This window comes from Anopheles arabiensis, chromosome 2, assembly GCF_016920715.1.
Source record: "Anopheles arabiensis isolate DONGOLA chromosome 2, AaraD3, whole genome shotgun sequence".
Classification (NCBI taxonomy): Eukaryota; Metazoa; Arthropoda; class Insecta; order Diptera; family Culicidae; genus Anopheles; species Anopheles arabiensis.
This window is the reverse complement of record NC_053517.1, coordinates 35228996-35249688: the sequence shown is the minus strand read 5'-3', so window position 1 is coordinate 35249688 and position 20693 is coordinate 35228996. Positions and strand designations below refer to the sequence as shown.

General features: G+C 49.8%; 6 protein-coding genes across 12 annotated transcripts; 3 read left to right on the top strand and 3 right to left on the bottom strand.

Moving 5' to 3' along the window:
- Positions 1-1827: 1827 nt before the first annotated feature.
- Positions 1828-3094, bottom strand: LOC120897709 (cytochrome c oxidase subunit NDUFA4). The gene is made up of 3 exons (XM_040302761.1): positions 2907-3094; positions 2547-2693; positions 1828-2329 (listed from the first exon to the last, which is right to left on the bottom strand). The coding sequence occupies exons 1-3, from the start codon at positions 2946-2948 to the stop codon at positions 2267-2269; spliced, it is 252 nt and encodes an 83-aa protein (XP_040158695.1). The 5' UTR covers positions 2949-3094; the 3' UTR covers positions 1828-2266.
- A 661-nt stretch (positions 3095-3755) lies between these two features.
- LOC120897707 (NAD(P)H-hydrate epimerase) lies at positions 3756-4789 on the top strand. Its single transcript, XM_040302760.1, has 3 exons — positions 3756-3818; positions 3882-4081; positions 4149-4789. The coding sequence occupies exons 1-3, from the start codon at positions 3771-3773 to the stop codon at positions 4702-4704; spliced, it is 804 nt and encodes a 267-aa protein (XP_040158694.1). The 5' UTR covers positions 3756-3770; the 3' UTR covers positions 4705-4789.
- LOC120897705 (kinesin-like protein KIF17) lies at positions 4714-9771 on the bottom strand. Of its 5 annotated transcripts, XM_040302753.1 has the most exons (7): positions 9711-9771; positions 9357-9467; positions 9202-9286; positions 8765-9099; positions 7247-7531; positions 6986-7135; positions 4714-6899 (listed from the first exon to the last, which is right to left on the bottom strand). In XM_040302753.1, the coding sequence occupies exons 5-7, from the start codon at positions 7319-7321 to the stop codon at positions 4872-4874; spliced, it is 2253 nt and encodes a 750-aa protein (XP_040158687.1). In that variant the 5' UTR covers positions 7322-7531; positions 8765-9099; positions 9202-9286; positions 9357-9467; positions 9711-9771; the 3' UTR covers positions 4714-4871. The 5 variants fall into 5 exon arrangements, with proteins under 5 accessions (XP_040158687.1, XP_040158688.1, XP_040158686.1 ...); XM_040302754.1 differs by lacking the exons at positions 9357-9467; positions 9711-9771 and having other exon boundaries at positions 9202-9305; XM_040302752.1 differs by lacking the exons at positions 9357-9467; positions 9711-9771 and having other exon boundaries at positions 8765-9309.
- On the top strand, positions 4843-11903 carry LOC120897706 (saccharopine dehydrogenase-like oxidoreductase). Of its 3 annotated transcripts, XM_040302757.1 has the most exons (5): positions 9562-9828; positions 10101-10258; positions 10361-11183; positions 11252-11605; positions 11666-11903. In XM_040302757.1, the coding sequence occupies exons 2-5, from the start codon at positions 10138-10140 to the stop codon at positions 11769-11771; spliced, it is 1404 nt and encodes a 467-aa protein (XP_040158691.1). In that variant the 5' UTR covers positions 9562-9828; positions 10101-10137; the 3' UTR covers positions 11772-11903. The 3 variants fall into 3 exon arrangements, with proteins under 3 accessions (XP_040158693.1, XP_040158691.1, XP_040158692.1); XM_040302759.1 differs by lacking the exons at positions 9562-9828; positions 10101-10258 and adding an exon at positions 4843-4934; XM_040302758.1 differs by lacking the exon at positions 10101-10258 and having other exon boundaries at positions 9715-9828.
- Positions 11904-12400: 497 nt separating this feature from the next.
- LOC120894137 (ruvB-like helicase 1) lies at positions 12401-14030 on the top strand. Its single transcript, XM_040296535.1, has one exon. The coding sequence runs from the start codon at positions 12549-12551 to the stop codon at positions 13917-13919; it is 1371 nt and encodes a 456-aa protein (XP_040152469.1). The 5' UTR covers positions 12401-12548; the 3' UTR covers positions 13920-14030.
- Positions 14018-20482, bottom strand: LOC120894136 (glycine dehydrogenase (decarboxylating), mitochondrial). Its single transcript, XM_040296534.1, has 4 exons — positions 19873-20482; positions 19595-19673; positions 14307-16900; positions 14018-14230 (listed from the first exon to the last, which is right to left on the bottom strand). The coding sequence occupies exons 1-4, from the start codon at positions 20092-20094 to the stop codon at positions 14117-14119; spliced, it is 3009 nt and encodes a 1002-aa protein (XP_040152468.1). The 5' UTR covers positions 20095-20482; the 3' UTR covers positions 14018-14116.
- Positions 20483-20693: the final 211 nt, after the last annotated feature.

Below are 20693 nucleotides of genomic sequence, written 5' to 3'. Positions count from 1 at the left end.
GCGCGAGCGACCAGCATGCTCTTGGCGCATAGCGCATTCGCATTTGAAAGGAGGGGAGAACGGTTTGAGCAAGCAACACTCGAGTCTCCGTTTTCGTCTCGCACGCGCTACTCTGCCTTGCTTACACACGCAGCAGGCTAGGGATGCGAGCTCTCTTGCTCCCTTACACGCATCGTGAGAGCGGTTCGGTGAACTGAGCGGTAATGCGATGGCTCACTCTCTGCTCACTGGAAGGGATGGGTGAGAAGGCTGCCGACTCACTGGCTGCTGCTGTACCTGGGGCTAATGACCCAGCCTGCAAATCGCTACAACAATTCACAAGATTTGTTCATGATATTCGATTCACTCACATGGTGGTAGTGCACGATCGTTTTTAGGATGGAATTTCAACAAATTTTGTACATCAACTCGTCAATTATTTCAAAGGTGAGGTAAGCTAGAAAAACTTAAATAGCTGGAAAAAAACAGAAATAGCAAAAGAATCGACCAACGCATCTGTAGAACCAGGATTAGTTTTTGTTGCTGTTACTACAATTTATTGGACTAGGATAGATTTATTATTTTTCGTTGCTAAATTTAGTAACATAAATCACACTGCGATTCATAGCATTTAAAAATTATTCAGTTGATGAAAATAAACTGAAATATTTTAAATTCGTTTAATTGTTTTATACTCACTATAGTGAGAATTCGTTTTCTTTTCTGCTCACCCAAAACGGGATACTCACGGAATTGCTTGGGACAATCCAAAATGAAAATAGAGAGCTGTGATAGCTTAGGCAGTGCTTGTGGCAAAGATTCGTCCTATCATGAGGACAGTTAAGACATGTCCATGAAAAAAAAAATTTTCTATGATTTTGAATTTCAAGGACATTTACGAGATTTATCGGCATTTTTAATGATTATCTTGTCATTATAATATAATTTATGAGAATATAATCTGGACTACTTCAAAACAGATAATTTCAAAGTTTTTTAACTGCTTTAATATATTCTAAATAAGTTGTCATACTTGCTTATAGCGAGATGGTTAATATGGTCTCTTTTTGTCAGCTAGCCGATCTTATTGGGTAGGTCCTTTTTCTTGGTATAATGAGAGGGAACATGTTAACCCTACGCGGGCTTGCTAGACTTCTTTACCAAACATTGCCAATCCGACTGATACTGATAGGTTAAAATCAACAAATACATCTTGATATTATTTCTTTCGTTTTATATATTCCATTCTAAACGAAAGCTGTCGTTATCATCATAGCTTTCCAATTCCTTAATTAGCCTGATTATCCAGGATAGACTCCTTAACCATTTACAGGGTAATCAGTGCATTGCATTTCTTTCGTATCGATCGTAATGTAAACTAATTGTAGCTTGCTTTTTTATCCATTACTCTGAATTTACAAGCAGTGAAGGCTCTAAGCGGTCACAAGAATGTAGCGTCCAGCGGGAAGGTTGATTAAAAGATCCTCAACTGGACAAATCACAAGATGAAAATGTGCTTTAGAGAGATGGGACGGTCATTTTTTCAATCGTTGATCACAGGCGGACGCCTAGCTTGGGTAGTCGAAATAAATCGCATATGCCCCTAGCTCCAATAACTGAAATGTACCCTAATCTTGAAATAAAGTTCACTTCAAATACATCAACTCTCGATCGTCGTGTTATGGTGGTGCTAGAAATCTCACAAGTACAAGGTGCGCGGGCATCGAACTTGCTTGTTTACCAAATCGTTCAAAGTAAGGCAGCAAACAACAATGCCAGTCAACAATCATCCATAGCCGAAAATAGATGGCCACCACAAATAAACGTTTGCATCGCTCCGTCACCGGCTTGGTTTTCAAAATCAGCAGATTTTATTTGCCGCGCAATTGGTTCCGTTTCACCACACACACACACACCCATACAGATTGGACCATATTTACAAATAAGAAGTTCTAACTGCCAACCAAACTAGAATAAGCACCAATCGTCCCGTGTCTTGTTGTTTTGGGATGGGATGTTGTTTATCCAAAGTATGCGCTTCATCACTGCGTGCTAAATGTGTTCCAATTAGTCGATCGAATTCCGTTTATCCTTTGAGTCTTTTCCAGCGGCTGCTCAAATGACAAATAATACATCTGCACTACAATAGGGGAGGGAGAATGGGCGTCCGGTGTTGTCGTTCCGCGGCCAGTTTTATTGATGCTAGGGTATATATTAGAGTGGTGATTCCCCGTCCCCATTCTATAGCCGGTGGCGCCTCTTCAGTGGCTGACAATATGCTGACACTTTAGTCGGTGTACTTCGGGGCCGGGCTGCTAATGTTGGAGTAATCCCTGACCGGAGAGTAGAACTGTACACGAGAGTGGAAAGTGGAAAGAGGGTCGATATCAGTGCATTTGTTTACAACCTTCCGAACCAGAGCGAACGGTTCCATCTAATTATAAGTGGTCGCTTCAAACGAAAATAGAGCCTCCTCCTTCGCGGGACAGCCGGGGTCACCGCGGGGAGGGTGGATCGTTTTGAAATTGCTGCACCACACATTTATATAACGCGACGCGACGGGTCACCTTATGCTGCTTGGTCCGGTATTCCTCCCACGGCTCGGGGTTGTTCTTGCGGCTCCAGGTAACTTCGGGGCTCTTCAGCGCCAGACGAAGGGTGTAGAAGACGGCTCCAGCCGAACCCATCGCGATACACACGTACAGCGGGATCAGCTGCGGAAAGGAAAGGGGGCGGGGGGATGAAAGTGATTAGTAAGCACTTGTGACCAGCAGAAGAAGAAGAAGGAAAAAAACAAGAGGTACTGGGCAGAACCATTTTTCACGCCATCCATACCGTGCCCTTCCAACAAACACTCGTGACGTAACCACACAAAATGGACCAATAAGGTCGCAATTTTCACACATCACGCCAGTACGATTACCTACCGCTGGGTTTTTCTTCAAACTAGCCATCGTTAGTCCCTGCATCTTGCCGAGGATATGGGTTTTCTTGCGCTTGCAGAAAAGTACAACTTTAGGAGTGAAAAATAGTCCGACACTTCACTGGCGGAGCAAAAATGGACAATTGCGATTGCGAGCAGAAAGATTCCGTACGTCAGTCGGTCCGTGATGCGGTTTGACAGATGAATAGTTTTGAATCGGTTCGATAGAGGGACAGCGTAAGGGGGAGCTCTACTGCGTTTAAGTTTTGAATGGCACCGGCGGCATTCATATGCGTTGCAATCGCATCCACTCTAAATAATTGGCCTTATCTTAATTGGTTTCTTATCGGAGTACAGATTTAGCACACACGTTGCCAAACCGGTTTGTATGCGTTTTGCACGGATGCGTTCGATCATTGCCTTATCAGGAGATTAGCGAAAATATTCGCAAGTATAGATAACACAAAACATGGCTAGAGGGAGCAAGGTGCATTTCGGTTTGGCGGGGTTGTGGGGATTGTTTCCACACTGAGTCGGGGCAGGAACATATTTTTGCGAATAGATACGAACATTAAATCAAAGCTGCAAAGGAGTAAATTCCTTGATGATTTTGTAGCCTGTTTGCATTAAGATAAACAAAATGGGAAAATTATCTTGATGATGTGATAGAAAAGCATATAGAGCATAGAAAACTTGTATAACTCTAAAACATATCAATATTGGTTGTAAATTGATTAAAAACAGGAAAATTAAACTTAGAATAACCGTCCATTTTCTTTCGATTAAAAAAAGGTGCTTGTCAAGCTGGCCGCTTTTGGCAGGCGGCTGTTGGTACGCAAACTGTCAAATATGTAAACAATGCGCCGGTATGTTGTTGCGAGTGATAAAGCGAAATTTTGCGCTCTTCTCGAGGGTTGTGAGTGATTTTAGTCGTGTTCCTGTTGCAAATGTGCATTTTATCATTTTTATTATATTTTAGCAAACAGTCCGACATAGCAATAAGCATATTCTGACCGCTGTTAGGGCACAGTACGGCACGATGAAATATCTTAACCAGCAGGAAGCGATCAGTGTCGATGAGGAACTGTTCAATGAGTACAAGTTTAGCGTCGATCAGCTGATGGAATTGGCCGGCCTTAGCTGTGCCCATGCGATTGCCGATGCATACAACCCCGATAGGTATAACAATTTATCAACAAAGTGCATGGATTTTTGTTTTAAAAACTCATACTCGTTTACATTGCAGTTTGAGATCAAACAAGGTTCTAATCTGCTGTGGACCGGGCAACAACGGAGGCGACGGATTGGTAGCCGCTCGTCATCTCTCCTTGATGAGCTTCGTACCGTACGTGTACTATCCGAAGCGAACCGACAAGGAGCTGTTTAAAAATCTCCAACATCAGGCCGAATCGATGGGCATCACCGTATCGGTGGACTGTCCGGCCGGCGAATGGGTGGAGGCAGAGTTTGGTCTGATTGTGGATGCGTTGTTTGGGTTCAGCTTTAAACCACCGGTACGGGAGTCCTTCCGGCCGATCATGGAGGTTCTGCAAAAGACAAAGCTTCCGATCGTAAGCGTCGACATACCGAGCGGCTGGGACGTAGAGTTGGGCCCCCAGACGGACTTTGATATTAAGCCGGACTGTCTAATTTCACTGACGGCTCCGAAACTGTGCGCCAAACATTTGGTAAACGCCAAGCACTATCTTGGTGGACGGTTCGTGCCGGGCAAGCTGGAGGAAAAGTACGCAATGAATCTGCCCGCATACAAGGGGCGTGATCTGTTTGTGAGACTATGCTAATGCAATCGGTTAACAGGAGCTTTCAAAGGTAATTGTTTATTATACAAAAGAAAACACGGTAAATAAAATATTAATCAAATAACAATCTCTCTCAAAATCTCTCCACATATTCTCCAAAACACGAAAGCGTAATAGCGCAACACAACGATCACCCATCCTCATCGTCATCATTTTTGCAAAGATCGCCACCCACTTTTGTACACCAGCTCGGCGGCCCGCCGCGGCCGAAAGTAAGTCATCGCAACGTCCTCAATCTTCGGAAAGGGATTGCTGTTGGTGCTTTTGCTGAGGAAATCACCTTTGCGCTGCGGCTGCTCGTCTGGCGGCTTCCGGTCGTGCTGCTGGAATTCGGGCAATTTGGCAAGAAACATGGTGGAGCTGCGCTCCAACCGACCCGGTGCGGTCAGGGACGTTTGGCTTTCGCGCCCATTCAACTTCCCGGGCGATGAAACATCCGACGGTGGTGGTGAAGGTGCTGGCGGTGGCGTTTCTGCCGGCGGTAAGCGCAACCTTAGCAGCGTATCATCCGGCAACCGCCACTTGCGCAAATCATCGTTCCACTCCGATTCGCGCTCCAAACACTCCAGATTCCAGTATCGGCCATCCTTGCGCAGCACGGGCATTGCCTTTTGAAAGACGGTCTCGTAAAACAGAACCTTCTTCTCGAGCAGCCGTATCGTGGCCAGATAGTCGTCCCGTTCGCGCTGAAACTCGCCCTGAATGTCGGACACTTCCTGCTCGAGCAGTTTGGTGCGCCTGCGCAGGGCCCTTATCTGCTCGCAGCGCACCTTAAGCTCCTGCTGTATGTCGGAGTAGTGGCCCTGGAGCAGATCGCGATCCGCCGACTGCTCGATCCGCCCGAGGGCCTGGGCCAGCGCGTTGATCCGCTTCTCGGACGCCAGCTTGTTGCGGTACCGCTTCTCCTTCAGCTGTATGTCGTTCGCTCGCTCGCCCCCGATCAGTGCGTCCTTGATTTGCTTGATGCGATCGTAGATTTCCTTACGATCCCGCCCGGCAAGGGCCACGGCCGGTGTACTCTGCCGAAGCTGCTCGGCGTCCGCTGCTTGCTGCCGGCTCGAGGTGAGCAGCTGCATTTGCTGCTCGTAGTACGCCTTTATCTTCTCGATATCCTTCACCAGCTCCTGTTTGGCGATCCTTTGCTGCTCGTACTCGCGGCGCAGATGCGTCACCTCCTGATCGTACTGCGATCTGAGTGCTTGCTTTTCCGCATCCAACCCGTTCGCGTCGTAGTGCCCATTTACCGCGGCCGGTGGGGTACTTCCCTCGCCCTTTAACAACTCCTTGAGACGCATAATCTCCTGCTGGTACTCGCGCAGCATCGTATCCTTCGGATCCTCGTTCACGCGCGGCTTGTTGGCAATGTTTTTCGCCCTGCTAGCGTACCGCAACGTGGACAGCGTTTCGTCGTAGTTGTAGTCGGCCGGTGAGATGCACGCTATCATCAGCGTTTTCGTATTGCCCCCGAGCGAGTCCTGCAGCAGCCGCGTAAGCTTCGAATCCCGGTACGGAATGTGTCTCGTTTTGCCATCGACCAGTGCCGATATGACGTTGCCGAGCGCGGACAGTGAAAGATTGATCTTTGTCGCCTCCTTCAACCGGTCACCCGTGGCGCCGGTTTTGCTCTGCCGTTCCGATCCCGCCAGATCGACCAAATTCAGCTTGCCGCGCTTGATCGCTACCCCGCTGTCCGCTTCCACGCTGGTCGACATCTGCTCCAGGCTGATGCTGAAGATGGAGTGCGAACGGGAGCTTTCGATGTTCATGAGCGTTGCACCGACCATCCGATTCTTTGCACCGGCCTCCAGCAGCTCGATGCACTCCTTCATCCCGTGCACGGTGTGCAGGGAAAGGTTCTGCACCATCACGCCCTCCCCAGGCACTTCCTTGATCTGTAAGGTGCTGGCCGTTGCGGCGGGTGACTGCGGCTGCAGCAGGTCCCGTATCGTTTCGTTGTAAATCTCCAGATAGCTAACCAGCACCAGATAACGTACCTCGCTGGCCAGCGAGATCGCTTCGAAGATGTGCTCGAACGAGCGCGGTATGATGCCGATGTTGTTCGCATTGTTCGGATCGGCCGCGGACAGGTTGTAGGTCGTCCCTTGCATCGTGTGCGATTTGCCGCAACCCGTCTGGCCGTAGGCAAATATCGTGGCATTGTATCCTTCCAGGACGCTCTGAAGGGTGTAATGAAAAGGAAATGGAAACGTTAAGACGACTCGGCACCCCCCCCCGGTTCACTGTACAGGATGTATCAGCTTACCTCCACCAGCGAGTAGCAAATGTCGCTGTAAATGTTCTCCGTCGTGGCCGCATAACCGTACGCGTTGTCGAACTGGAACGATTTCTGCGACGCGTTCGGATCGTTCGGATTGTCTAGATTTACCAATGAGTTGTCGATTTGTATAACGCTCTGGAAAAGAAACCAACGCAGGAGCGGGGGGAGGGGAGGAGGGTAAGTACAACCTAATTGAATCCCTTAACCGTTTGTTGCATCGGCTCTAATTCTCCTTCCTCTTCGTACCTTGCAGTTTGATTGCTGTTCCCGCTTGTTCATCGGCCGGCACCGCACTACCACCTTCACGTTCTCGCCCATCATCGGTCGCTCTGTAGTGAAACTAACGAATCGCCGCTTGGTGGGTGAATAATTTAGCACGGCATCATATTTGGCTCCGTTTGACCGGGTCAGGGGGGAGGCGATTGTTAGTGCCGCGTTTGTGAAAACTGACGAACCGCTCGGCGTAATAACGAGCGAGAAGAAATGCTGCTGCACGCCATTTCCGCTTTCCGTGTGCGTGTTACATCTAGCCTGCAATAGGATATGGGGCGACTGTAGGTGAAAGGCTACACAGTGCTTTAGAAATTATCGTTAGCCGAATGGGTGGCTTTGTTACAGCGGTCCTGTTACGGGTGGGTTGATGATAGATCACCTCTGATTATATAGGGCCGAAGCCACTACACTATGTTAGTGTACTGTAAATGCCTTTAAAGTCGCGTGTTTTTTAATACCGAAAAGACACATTTGCGTCACTCGCTGTACAGTTTTGAAAACCACGCATGTGTATTATTACTGTTTGTTAAATAGTTTGCCGTAAATATTTGTTCAATGGTATATGGAAAAAGGGTAAACATTACCATTCCCATGTACACGAATCCGATGGATCGGGAAATCCATTATAGATATAGGTCAAGGTTGAACGATACCCCGTAAACGAAAGTACAGGCGATAGACACACAGGCGCGTGGGGTACATAAATGTTTAGTAAAAAAAAATCGAAACATATTTGTAGCGATTATCCATTCCCCACATTCTAGTGCTGCAAATGGATTTCAAACCATGTTTTTTTGTTTGGTTCACCGCATTGGTGCAAAAAGAAAAACGAAATCAATCATTTAAACATAATCCCCATCCGACCCGACCACCGGTCACGCGATTTTAGACTTGGATGGACGCTTGGTGGACTTTCCCCATGACTAAGTGTCGGGTGCCCCCTATCATCTGCTCGCCATTGACCTTGAACCTCTAAGGGTATGGAAAATGATTAAGCAAAACAAAACAAAAGAAATGGAAAATCGTCATTGTCGCCGTTTGCTAATGTTCCTGTGTGGGTCTGACGATTCAATGAACGGGGCCGCTTATCCGGATGGTGCGAGGCATTTTTCCACGAACCCTCTTCTAGTTCCTTGTTTATCTTTCTTTCCCTCTCCACGCACCAGCAACCTCTGGAACGTTCGATTCCGCCGATGCCACCCGGCTGATAACATACATACGGGAATGCTGTGATGGGGAGGGAGTCGGTATAAATTATAAAACGTGTACCGCCGATCATCAGTCATTATTAGATCCTGCTATCCTTTTCCTGTCCGCTTGGCATTGCTGCCGAGTTGAAGAGGGAGCGCGCCTACGAGCCCAATAGAGGAGCCTTTGCGCGATAGGGTTTGTTATGGTGTCCCCGTCACCAACGCGACACAAATGCTCTCACACTTTGATTATTATTTTCAATTAAAACACTGTAATATTTTGAAACACCTCTTCACCTACACTTTATCTAGTTTTCCTCGAATCGTGTGCAGTGTACACACTCCGGTAGGACCTGTTTTCCAAACTTTGGCCTCAGTTCAACGAACTTTCAGCCAAGTTCAACAGATTGCGTGTTATGGCCGGTACAACCGATTGTCGATTGATGAGATGAATACGCACTTTTCCGAACACGAAAGAAGAAGAAGAAGGGGGAAAGAAACACGAACCCGATCGACCCCGTGCGCGGGTTTGACGGAGAACCGTTATCCTTACGCGACGCACCGTGGTCAACTGAACGATGTCGAGCTGGTAGGAAGCTCTCTGGGTCCTTTCCTGTCGTTAGGTTCGAAATCTAGCTGCGCATGTTCCGCGTTATGGAATGTTTGGGAAGGTGGACAGTTGACATTGTGATACATAAGACTTCGGTATCGGTGCTGTTGTTGCTTTGTTCACCCTACCTTGTACACATGCCCAGCACACGTGTTTCCGTTGTTGTTGTCCTGGCAGCCGGTTCGATCGGGGAGTGTTTATGTTTTTGCGCTGCTGGAGGTTTTTTTACTGTTATCTAGCACTTTTTTACTATTATTATAACAGTGATTGAGAATACACAAACCTTTTTATTGAGAAGTTCAGACCATTGTAAAATATGTTTAGCCTAGGTCAGTTCTTCGTCACGTGTTCTGGACGGAATTTCTGATTTTTGGCATTGTGATGTGATAACACGCTTTGAATTTATGTTCATTTTTTTAGTCATAAAGCATTTGAAAAAAAAAAAAGAATTTTAAGTTAATTTCCATAACATCTAATATTTTTAAAATTTAAATCCAATCTCAACATCGAAATATTCCGTCAGCGCAACCACCCTGTATAGGGCATTTAACTTTTGGACTCGACGAATCTGCGCTTGTTTATCTCCCTGTCCCTGGGCTCATGTGCGATTACATACTGTACATAGCGCCGAGCATACCTAGCTGACAGACGGATTTTTTGGGCAGCAGCGTAAAGTTCGGTTGTGAAATTGCTCCATCGCGTTTGGGGGTAGAAAAAGTAATCTAGAACGATTGGGCTTTAGTAAATTAACTAAGGTAAGCAAGATTTGAGCCGCGGTGAAGTGATATTCACGATGAACAAGCAGGAATTATGCGGTGATTCAAGGAGCACTTTGTGTTTTTATACGTGTTGCTATGGTAGATGATTCGTAGCTGGTGCTAGTGTGCAGGCTTGTTGTGGTGGACAGCAGCATTCATATGTGATGCTTTTTAAAAAGGGGATGTGATATATGTGATGCTTTTTTTGCTTCTACTGAAATACCTTATTTCAGTAATAAGCTAAATTAATGATATTCTTTTGTTTTAAGATTATCGCTAAATTTATTTGCCGCTACTTACCCAAGAATGACTCTCCTCCCCATGGCCATACCTTTGCTCGCCATCCAACCACTTTTACTCGTCCCGCTCGTTCTCCGACTCAGAATGTCAGCTGCCTGGATCAAAAAAGCCTACACAAAGCCCACTGGTGATGTGAAAAAAAAAAAACATAAATAGCGGTCAAAGTCGCTACACAACTTTACGTTTAATGACATGCGATTAAACTCTTTCTTTTCTTTTTCTTTTTCAGCAATGAACATGGCACGTCGACTGGATGTAATAATTTTCGGAGCAAGTGGATTTACTGGCAAGTATGCCGTGCTCGAAAGCGTGAAGCTGTTGGCCAACATGAAGTGGGGCATTGCTGGCCGTAGCCAGAACAAGCTGCAAGACACACTGAAAGAGATTGGCGAAAAGGCCAAGACCGACCTGTCGCACGTACCGATCGTGCTGGCGGACGTTAACAATCAGGACTCGCTGATCAACATGGCACGGGACTGTCGGGTGATCGTCAACTGCTGCGGTCCGTATCGATTGTACGGTGAGCCGGTGCTAAAGGCATGTCTAGCCGAACGGACGCACCACGTGGACGTGAGCGGGGAGCCACAGTTCCTCGAAGGCATGCAGCTAAAGTACCACGAGGCAGCGAAGGAGAAAGGCATTTATCTAATATCGGCCTGCGGGTTCGACAGCATTCCGGCCGACATGGGTACGGTGTTTCTGGAGCAGCAGTTCGATGGTGTGGTCAACTCGGTCGAGAGTTACATCGTGTCGAAGCAGACGGGCCGCCGGGAGCTGGGCGCGATTCACTACGGAACGTGGGCATCGGCCGTTCATGCGATTGCAAACATGAACGAAGTGGGCGAAATTCGGAGGAAGCTGTTCGCGAAGAAAATGCCCGACGTGAAACCGAAGCTTCCGGAGCGGCCGACGCTTCATCGCTCGGAGCAAGGGAATAAGTGGTCGCTACCGTTTCACGGTGCGGATCGATCCTGTGTCGCTCGAACGCAGCGCTTTTTCTACGAGACGGAAAACAAACGTCCCCTGCAAATGAGGGCTTACATTTCGTTTGGGTAAGAGGTCATCTTGTGATCGCCACGCCCGATTGGCAATAATGATTCGTTGCACCTTTTTTCAACAGTGGATTAGCCGAAGCGTTGGCAGTGTCGTTTGTGGGAGCGATCTTTTGGATGATGGTAAAGACGAACTTCGGCAAACAGATGCTGCTGAACCACCCGAAACTGTTTTCGTTCGGTATGGTGTCTCACGAGGGCCCGAGCGATGAAGCCATGAACAACACGCACTTTGCGCTTTACTTCGAGGGTAAGGGCTGGGAGGAGAAGCTGGCCAGCCCGGAGGACAAGTATACGACCCCGCCGAACAAGGTCATTCGAACGAAGGTGGCTGGAACAAATCCGGGCTATGGTGCAACGTGTGTTGCGTTGGTGCTTTGCGGTCGCACCATTCTGGAGGAGAGCGACAAAATGCCAGGAAGGTAGGGTGGGACGCGATGCGAGAAGGAGTTCATTTACATTAACGCATCTTTTCTTTGTAGTGGCGGTTTTCTGACTCCAGGGGCAGCTTTTGCCAAGACAAACTTGATCAACGAGCTGTGCAAGAACGGATTCACTTTTGAAGTGCTGTCGACAGCAAAGCTGTAAATACGCTCCAAACGGAAGAGTAGGAAAATTTGGGCTGTTTGGGCAATATTAGCATTTAAAGAACAACATTTTACCTCACGTGGTGGTTTTTTATGGTTTAAAAATATATTTGGTTCGGTAAACCGGCAAACACCTTGAAGAGTTATTCTATGAATCTATCAATCCAGAAGCTGGTGCTGCCAGGCCGCTATCTGACACGAAACGTCAAACAGAGAGCTGTCAAAGTTGTTTATCCATGGATCAGTGTGGCCAGATTATTTTGGCGATTTTCGGTAGGCGCATCAAAATTTTATCGGTAGTTTTCGGTAGGTTAAAACTCGAAACTTAAATGAAGTAAAAGCGAAAGAAGTGTTAAGCGGGATGGGAGGGGGTGCTAATGCGGGAAATGAAAGTTCCATCTCACGAGAATATGCATCCTTTATTTAGGATATTGATTCGATTTGGATCAGCGGTTACACAAACGAAGATTTTTCTGAAGTGTCCCAAGCGCCACAGATTAAGCTTAAACGACTGAAAAATCAAATATCTGTGATTTTCGGTAGGTTAAATGAAAAATTGTAGTTTTAGGAGGCTTATCTGTGAATCGGTAGGCATATGAAAAATCGATAGGAATACAGATAAATCGGTATTTCTGGTCACTCTGCCATGGATGCTAGCACGCGCACGCGATACACCAAGGAAACGAACGACTGTGTTTACCGGCAATAAACACGCCAGAAAATCGATCAGAGTAGTCCTGTCCTCGCGCAAGTGACCCGTCTCCACCCAGTTTCCACAATGAAGATTGAAGAGGTAAAAAGCACGGTGAAAACCCAGCGCATTGCCGCCCACAGCCACGTGAAGGGGCTCGGGCTGGACGAGAATGGGGTGCCGCTCCAGATGGCGGCCGGGCTGGTCGGGCAGAAGGACGCCCGCGAAGCGGCCGGCGTCGTGGTCGATCTGATCAAGTCGAAGAAAATGTCCGGCCGCGCGCTGCTGCTGGCCGGGCCGCCCGGCACGGGCAAAACGGCCATCGCCCTAGCGATTGCCCAGGAGCTCGGCAACAAGGTGCCGTTCTGTCCGATGGTCGGCTCGGAAGTGTTTAGCAGCGAAATCAAAAAGACCGAAGTGCTGATGGAAAACTTCCGCCGCTCGATCGGGCTGCGCATCCGCGAAACGAAGGAGGTGTACGAAGGCGAGGTGACCGAGCTGACGCCGGTCGAGACGGAGAACCCGATGGGCGGGTACGGCAAAACGATCAGCAACGTGGTGATCGGGCTGAAGACGGCCAAGGGCACCAAGCAGCTCAAGCTCGACCCCAGCATCTACGAGACGCTGCAGCGCGAAAAGGTCGAGGTCGGTGACGTCATCTACATCGAGGCAAACAGTGGCGCGGTGAAGCGCCAGGGCCGCAGCGACAACTTTGCCACCGAGTTCGATCTCGAGACGGAGGAGTACGTGCCGCTGCCGAAGGGTGAGGTGCACAAGAAGAAGGAGGTGGTGCAGGACGTGACGCTGCACGATCTGGACGCGGCGAACGCCCGACCCCAGGGCGGCCAGGATGTGCTGTCGATCGTGGGCCAGATGATGAAGCCGAAAAAGACGGAAATCACGGACAAGCTGCGCACGGAGATTAACAAAATCGTGAACAAATACATCGACCAGGGCATTGCCGAGCTGGTGCCGGGCGTGCTGTTCATCGACGAGGTGCACATGCTCGATCTGGAGTGCTTCACCTATTTGCACAAATCGCTCGAATCGGCCATCGCACCGATTGTCATTTTTGCCACCAACCGCGGCCGCTGCGTGATCCGCGGCACGGACGATATCATCTCCCCGCACGGCATTCCGCTCGATCTGCTGGATCGGTTGCTGATCGTGCGCACCGCCCCGTACAACACGAGCGAAATGGAACAGATCATACGGCTGCGGGCCCAGACGGAGGGGCTGAACGTGGAGGACGCTGCCATCCAGGCGCTGAGCGAGATCGGGTCCAACACGACGCTGCGGTACGCGGTGCAGCTGCTGACGCCGGCCAACCAGACGAGCAAGGTGAATGGGCGCACGCAGATCACCAAGGACGACATAATGGACGTACATTCCCTGTTTTTGGACGCGAAGCGGTCGGCCAAGTTCTTGCAGGAAGAAAACACCAAGTACATGATGTAAAGCGCACCTTTTCTTATTCATCGACTCTAATCGAGCCCCTTTATGAAGATTATTAATTGTAAAACTTCGGACAGGAAATAAAACAACCAAGCGTTCCGTACAGTACTTAAATATGTTTTAATGGTTGGTTTTTGTGCAGGGTAGAGGATGTTTCTTTTGTTTTTTTTTACAGATAAGACGAGGAACGAAGGAACGCTTCACTCGTAATCCGGCACCATCGGGGGACAGGTGCAGACCAGATGCTTGTCGCCGTACAGATCATCGATGCGTCCAACAGTGGGCCAGATTTTCGTTTCCGGCTTGACGAAGGGCTGCAAAAAAGAGAGAGAGAGAGAGAAGGTAAAGCCACTTGCGCTTCAACCCCACTGCATCACCGCCGTTACTTACCGCTGGGAATGCACCGAGCTCCCGCGGATACGGCCGGTTCCACTCCGACGAGATGGTTTGCTTCTGCGTGTGCGGTGCCATCTTGAGCGGGTTCACCCGCACGTCCAGCCGGCCCTCCTCGATGTCAAGGATCTCCTTGCGGATCGAAATCATGGCCTCGCAGAACCGGTCCAACTCCTCCTTGTCCTCCGACTCGGTCGGCTCGACCATGAGCGTACCGGACACCGGCCAGGACATGGTCGGCGCATGGAACCCGTAGTCCATCAGCCGCTTCGCAATGTCGACCGCCTCCACGTTCGCCGTCTTCTTGAAGTCGCGCACATCGATAATGAACTCGTGCGCCACCAGCCCCGTCTTCGGATCGGTGTACAGCGTTTTGTAGTGGTTCTCGAGCCGCTTGGACATGTAGTTCGCGTTCAGGATGGCGACCTGCGTCGCCCGGCGCAGCCCCCGGCCCCCCATCAGCTTGATGTACGACCACGAGATGGGCAGAATGGCCGACGAACCGTACGGCGCGGCACTGACCACACCGAAGCTCTGGCCATCGTTCTCCGGGTGCGGATCGATGACCGGGTGCGTCGGCAGGAACGGCGCCAGGTGAGCTTTCACCCCGATCGGTCCCATGCCGGGTCCACCGCCGCCGTGCGGAATGCAGAACGTTTTGTGCAGGTTGAGATGGGACACGTCGCTGCCGAAGTCGCCCGGCCGGCACAGACCCACCTGCGCGTTCATGTTCGCCCCGTCCAGGTACACCTGGCCGCCGTGCCTGTGCACCAGCTCGCACACCTCCACCACGTTGTCCTCGAAGATGCCGTTCGTCGAGGGGTAGGTCAGCATCAGGCAGGAAAGATTGTCCGAATGCTGCTCCACCTTCTCCTTCAGATGCTCCATGTCCACCACGCCGGTCGCACTGTTCACCCGGATCGCTTCCACCTTCATGCCCGCCATCTGGGCCGAGGCCGGATTCGTGCCGTGCGCACTGACCGGAATCAGACAGATGGTGCGGTTCTGCTCCCCGCGCGACTCGTGATAGCTGCGGATCGCGCGCAATCCGGCGTACTCGCCCTGCGCCCCACTGTTCGGCTGGAACGAGATCCGATCGTACCCGGTGATCTCGCACAGGTCCTTCTCCAGCTCGGCAAACATCTGCATGTAGCCGCGGGCCTGTTCGCGCGGCGCAAACGGGTGGATTTCGGTGAACTTTGGGAACGAGCACGGGATCATCTCGGTGGTCGAGTTGAGCTTCATCGTGCACGACCCGAGCGGTATCATCGAGTGGACGAGCGAGATGTCCTTGTTCTCCAGCTGCTTCATGTACCGCACCATGCGCGACTCGCTGTGGTGCTTGTTGAACACCGGGTGCGTCAGGAACGGGGACGTGCGCCGGAACTGCGTGCCGTGGATGGTGCGCCCGGTGGCTTGCGGATCCGCCACCGCACTGTCCAAATCGGGACACCCAAACACCCACAGCAGATCGGCAATGTCGGACGTTTTGACCGTTTCGTCCATCGACACACCGATCGAACCGTCCTCGAAGTAGCGCAGATTGATCTTCCTCTGCTCGGCCCGGCTCTTAATCTCGGCCGTCGTCGCGCCGCCCCCGGGCACCACGTGCAGCGTGTCGAAGAACGCTTTGTTCAGCTGCTGGTGACCCGCCCGCTCAATCCCGGCGTTCAGCGTGAGCGCACAGTTGTGCACCCGGTTGGCAATGTTCTTCAGCCCCTCGGGACCGTGGTAGATCGCGTACATCGCGGCCATGTTGGCGAGCAGTGCCTGTGCCGTGCAGATGTTGCTCGTCGCCTTATCCCGCCGGATGTGCTGTTCGCGCGTTTGCAGCGCCAACCGGTACGCATCCTCGCCGTCCATGTCGCGCGTCACCCCAATCATGCGGCCCGGTATCAAGCGCGTCAGCTTCTGGCGGCAGGCGAAAAACGCCGCATGCGGACCACCGTACCCGAGCGGTACGCCCAACCGCTGGGCCGACCCGATCGCAATGTCCGCCCCGAACTCGGCCGGCGGGCGGAGCAGCGTGAGGGCGAGCAGATCGGTCGCCACCACCACGAGCGTACCGTTCTTCTTGCAGTCCTTCGACACCTGCTCAAAGTCCTGCACGTCGCCGAACGTGTCCGGGTACTGCATCAGCACGCCCGAGATTTCATGGTCGCCGAAGTCGATCTCCTTCACCGAGCCGAACACGACCTCGATGCCGAACGCTTCCAGCCGCGTCTTTACCACCGCAACCGTCTGCGGGTGGAGCTTGCGCGATAGGAACACCTTGCGGCGCTTGTTGTGGCGGAAGCAGAGACTCATCGCTTCGGCCGCGGCCGTACCCTCGTCGAGCAGGGACGCGTTCGCAATCTCCAGCCCGGTCAGGTCGGTGACGAGCGTCTGGAAGTTGAGCAGCGACTCGAGCCGGCCCTGGCTAATCTCCGGCTGGTACGGCGTGTACTGCGTCGTCCAGCCCGGGTTCTCGAACACGTTGCGCAGTATCGGGTGCGGCACCAGGCAGTTGTGGTAGCCCATGCCGATGTACGAGCGCCAGATCTCATTTTGGTCGCTAATTCGCTGGATCCGTTCGATCAGCTCGTGCTCGTCTGGGAGTGGTGGAATGAAAACCCCAAAAAAAAGAGAAAGAAAAAAAGATGAAAAATAAGTACAAAAACAAATACAATCAGTCCAAAAAGTATTCGTTTCGCTGAATATTTTACCGGAAAAGTCTAATTTTGGCCACAATAGACATAGGGCCGTAAAAGCAATGATGAGGTTTGATAAAGGAATCATCAATACACACGTATTGCTAAAAAATAACCATTAAAATAGTGTAATAACAACTACATTATTTAAAAAACTAAAAACAGTCGTTTCATTGGCGCGCAAAAAACAATACGTAAACATGAATTATTTGTTATTATTATCAATTTGCTAGTGACTTCCTTCTAACTGAATGCATTTCTGTTGTTGCAATTGCACTTCGAGCGGTCAGAGAGGCACTAAAGGTGGGGGATTTAAATGAATGGAGCATGATCGCGAATATCGTATCTTAATCCAATGTATAACCTATCCAACCCATTTTTAAAGGTTACAAAACATGTGGGAGGCCTCATTCCTTCGTTTGATCAGCGTTTGCCCATTTTTCTGACACTAATTTTGTGTCAAACTGTCAACCATAGCAACCATTCTTTACCGTTTATCTAACGAAGTTTAATATTTAATGTCCATAAAATCAAACATAACCCAGGATTCAGAGCATTTTATGATGGACAATAAGATCAGGAGAAGAGATGGGCCACATTTGGTTGACGGGCCATGCTGCATTTCGTTGTAGCTGGTCATGTTATGGCTTGAATGATTGTTACAAAAACAATTTGTTTGAATAATACCTGTTGTAATCTAGCAATCGTGTAATTGGCAAACGTATATGTAGATCACAGTAGTCTATGACCACATAACGGATTAGTTAGTTGTAATAAACTCTTCAGTAAGAACAGACGTCTTTGATACCACACCCCAAATCTGCTAAGGAGCATCCAATAATTCAAAAATTCGTTTCAAATTAGGCTCTACTAGCATATTAAAACAAGTTTTACACGTCAAGGACATGCGGCCGCCGTCTACTATAACGAAAACAGTCTACTAAGATGCAGCAGCAAAATCTCGTGTAACGATAGCACCATGGTGTCATGATACTAGGACTCAGTGAGGAAAGGTGAGCTAGAAAACTGATTCAAATTTATGGGAAAAGAGATTTGGAAACATATTCTTGCAGTTTTTAAGTACTTTGAGTCCCAGTTCTGAGAAATTGTACTTAAAAATTACCACATGGTTCAAGGTCAGTCGAGCGGGAGAACATTGTCATTTGCCTAAAACACCAAACCAGCTGAAACCAAACTGATGAAAACGATTTAATAGACTCTCAATATGCTATCAGTTGCCAATTCTTCAAAGGAACTTAGCCACATGGTCCGGAAATGCAATATTTCTTCCAGAGATCAATTGGTACAAGTCTTGTAAGATGAGTGGGTTAAAAATACGCCCTTTTTAAGAAGGTAGTAATAGTCACAAACAGTGGCGGATCTAACGGTAGGCGAACTAGGCGGTCGCCTGGTACCCCGCCGATTTAGGGGCCCCGTAGATCGCCATTCTATAGTATGCCGTATGGACAGAGTACTAGCGACAAGGGCCCCCGGAAGGATGGGGCCCCGAGGTTGGCGAATTATTTGCACCCCCCCCCCTCCCTCAGCAAAAATTTTAGAGCCTGTGACTGATGATCGAAGGAGGCCCCGACGCCATTTCAAGTTTACTGTTCAATCTCCCAACAGCTAGTTTAGTGCCGCTACCACCCCCCCCCCCCCCAACAATATTTACCACTTACAGGGGGCCTCAACTCGTCTCTTCGCCCAGGGCCCCCGATACCCTTGATCCGCCACTGGTCACAAATGCAATCAGAAACAAGATCAAGATACATACTGGTTTTGATTCCTTTGTTTTCTTACACACATTACACCAAAAGGTTGATAGACGAATACTTTTTGCGAGCCAATCAATTGACTGATTTTAGTTTTTTTAAATAATAGTTGTTATTGCACTATTTTAATGGTTATTTTCTAGCAATATGTGTGTATTACTGGTCCCTTTATCAAACCTAATTTTAACCTTTATCATCCCATGCCTATTGCGGCCAAAATTTGACTTTTTCTGTAAAATATGCAATTAGACGGATACTTTTTGGACAGACTGTAATGAATACGCGGAACCTTCACTGGCTGCAGCTGATAGAGAGAGAGAGTGAGAGAGGGGAGTGGGGGGCTTATCGCTCTGCCTCGTCCACGTTGACCCGAGCCATGCGTAGCGCTTCCGTGGGGGTCAATCGGTTAGCGTTGTAGAGCGGGCGGACGCGCGTGTTTGTGCTACTATCAACGAAACGAAAGGATTCACAAACAACGGAGACCCAAATCGGAAAACGTCATCGTTGCCATAGAGCCCGAAGCGCGCTCGTTCGCTTTCGCTTTCAGCCAGTGAGAAGGGCCTTGAGAGCGCCTACTACGTCGAGTCAGCAACGTCGTGCCCGTTGTTTGCGGGTTGATCTTTCGCCTTCACGGGGTTATCAGTGCAGGGAAAACACACACATACACTACAGCCAATCGATCGATGCCATGACGCGTACCCGACCCGCCTCGCGAAGGAGCCGCATGGTGTCTGAGCCGCGCAAGGAGGCGCGGTTACTAGCGCGTTGCTGACATATCGCTGGAAGTTGTGAAATTCTTCCTAACACCGCTCCCAATACTCACTCAAAGGGTCTTCGATGTTGAGGATGCGCTTGAATTTGATCGCATCCGGGACGGCCTTCTCGGACAGCTCATCCAGCGACTGGCGGTGGCGGCGGTGGCGGGAAAGAGATTAAAAATGGGAGTTTGTTGTTTTGTTAATCGTTGTCACAATGTAGTATCATTCACAGTCCTGTCACACACACACACACGCAACCACACTCATTCACACAAACAAACAAACATACACACACACACTTCATATCAGCGCTTCAAGACACAACCGCGCGCGCAATAATCACCTTGAATCCGATCGAGTTCAGCATGGTAACGACGTCAGTTTTGCGCGGCCCAATGTGGCGCGAGGCAAAGTCCGGCTTGTTCGGGAACAGCTCCTCCACCGTGGCAAGATAGCGCTGGAGCTGCAGGCTGGCGGTGGCCAACCGGCGGGGCGCCAGCAGACCACCGATGCGGCTGTAGCCCTGCCGCAGCTGCTGCCTGCTCAGAACGATTGTGCGCTGCATTGTGGTACTTGCGGAGTGGAACGTTCTTGTACGTCTTGAAGTGGTAGTACCCGGGTTTTAGTGAAATACTGCGTCCGTTGTGTCTAGAGTGCTTATCGCATTGCACAATAACACCAGCACCTTTGCACCAACAGTTGCAAATGTTGAGGTATAGTCGCACAATTTCTTTCACCCTTTCTTAAAGGAGGCTCGTCTTTTCATCACACCACTGCTGCGTAAGCCAACCACAAACACAAAACGACACCCTGGAGTGCCGGTCCGGACCGCCTAATCGAACGTACTGAGCACGCATCCGGCCATCGGAGGCAGCTTATATACCGGATGCGTGGCTTATCAATGGAGCAGGAAAACACGACCCGACACGATCACTTCGACCGATCAGCTCCGAATGATTAAAGCCGCTCGAGATGGGGAACGTTCCAGGTCTGCAGGCTGGGTCCGGGTCCGCAGATTGTTGTGACCGTCGGGGAGTAACCGAAAAATCGGCACGGCCGCGGGACTACGGTACAACTACGGTGTGTAGTCGTAGTAGCGGCCGCGGCATGATAAGCCAAATCATCCCCTACGCGGATGATAGATGACGTTTACTCCCGGGGCGT

Bases quoted from the DNA above. Each gene is read 5' to 3' on its own strand.
- LOC120897709 (XM_040302761.1), bottom strand. From the start codon at position 2,948: ATGCAGGGACTAACGATGGCTAGTTTGAAGAAAAACCCAGCG. The intron at 2,694-2,906 runs GTAGGTAATCGT...TCCTTTCCGCAG, and splicing joins GTTTGAAGAAAAACCCAGCG to CTGATCCCGCTGTACGTGTG. The intron at 2,330-2,546 runs GTGACCCGTCGC...TCTCGTGTACAG, and splicing joins ACCGGACCAAGCAGCATAAG to TTCTACTCTCCGGTCAGGGA.
- LOC120897705 (XM_040302753.1), bottom strand. From the start codon at position 7,321: ATGATGGGCGAGAACGTGAAGGTGGTAGTGCGGTGCCGGCCGATGAAC. The intron at 7,136-7,246 runs GTACGAAGAGGA...TTTCTTTTCCAG, and splicing joins AACAGCAATCAAACTGCAAG to AGCGTTATACAAATCGACAA. The intron at 6,900-6,985 runs GTAAGCTGATAC...TACACCCTTCAG, and splicing joins TTTGCTACTCGCTGGTGGAG to AGCGTCCTGGAAGGATACAA.
- LOC120897707 (XM_040302760.1), top strand. From the start codon at position 3,771: ATGTTGTTGCGAGTGATAAAGCGAAATTTTGCGCTCTTCTCGAGGGTT. The intron at 3,819-3,881 runs GTGAGTGATTTT...ATTATATTTTAG, and splicing joins TTGCGCTCTTCTCGAGGGTT to CAAACAGTCCGACATAGCAA. The intron at 4,082-4,148 runs GTATAACAATTT...TTTACATTGCAG, and splicing joins GATGCATACAACCCCGATAG to TTTGAGATCAAACAAGGTTC.
- LOC120897706 (XM_040302757.1), top strand. From the start codon at position 10,138: ATGACTCTCCTCCCCATGGCCATACCTTTGCTCGCCATCCAACCACTT. The intron at 10,259-10,360 runs GTGATGTGAAAA...TTTCTTTTTCAG, and splicing joins AGCCTACACAAAGCCCACTG to CAATGAACATGGCACGTCGA. The intron at 11,606-11,665 runs GTAGGGTGGGAC...TTTTCTTTGTAG, and splicing joins AGCGACAAAATGCCAGGAAG to TGGCGGTTTTCTGACTCCAG.
- LOC120894137 (XM_040296535.1), top strand. From the start codon at position 12,549: ATGAAGATTGAAGAGGTAAAAAGCACGGTGAAAACCCAGCGCATTGCC.
- LOC120894136 (XM_040296534.1), bottom strand. From the start codon at position 20,094: ATGCAGCGCACAATCGTTCTGAGCAGGCAGCAGCTGCGGCAGGGCTAC. The intron at 19,674-19,872 runs GTGATTATTGCG...CGCCACCGCCAG, and splicing joins TGAACTCGATCGGATTCAAG to TCGCTGGATGAGCTGTCCGA. The intron at 14,231-14,306 runs GTAAGTAACGGC...TCTTTTTTGCAG, and splicing joins AGCTCGGTGCATTCCCAGCG to CCCTTCGTCAAGCCGGAAAC.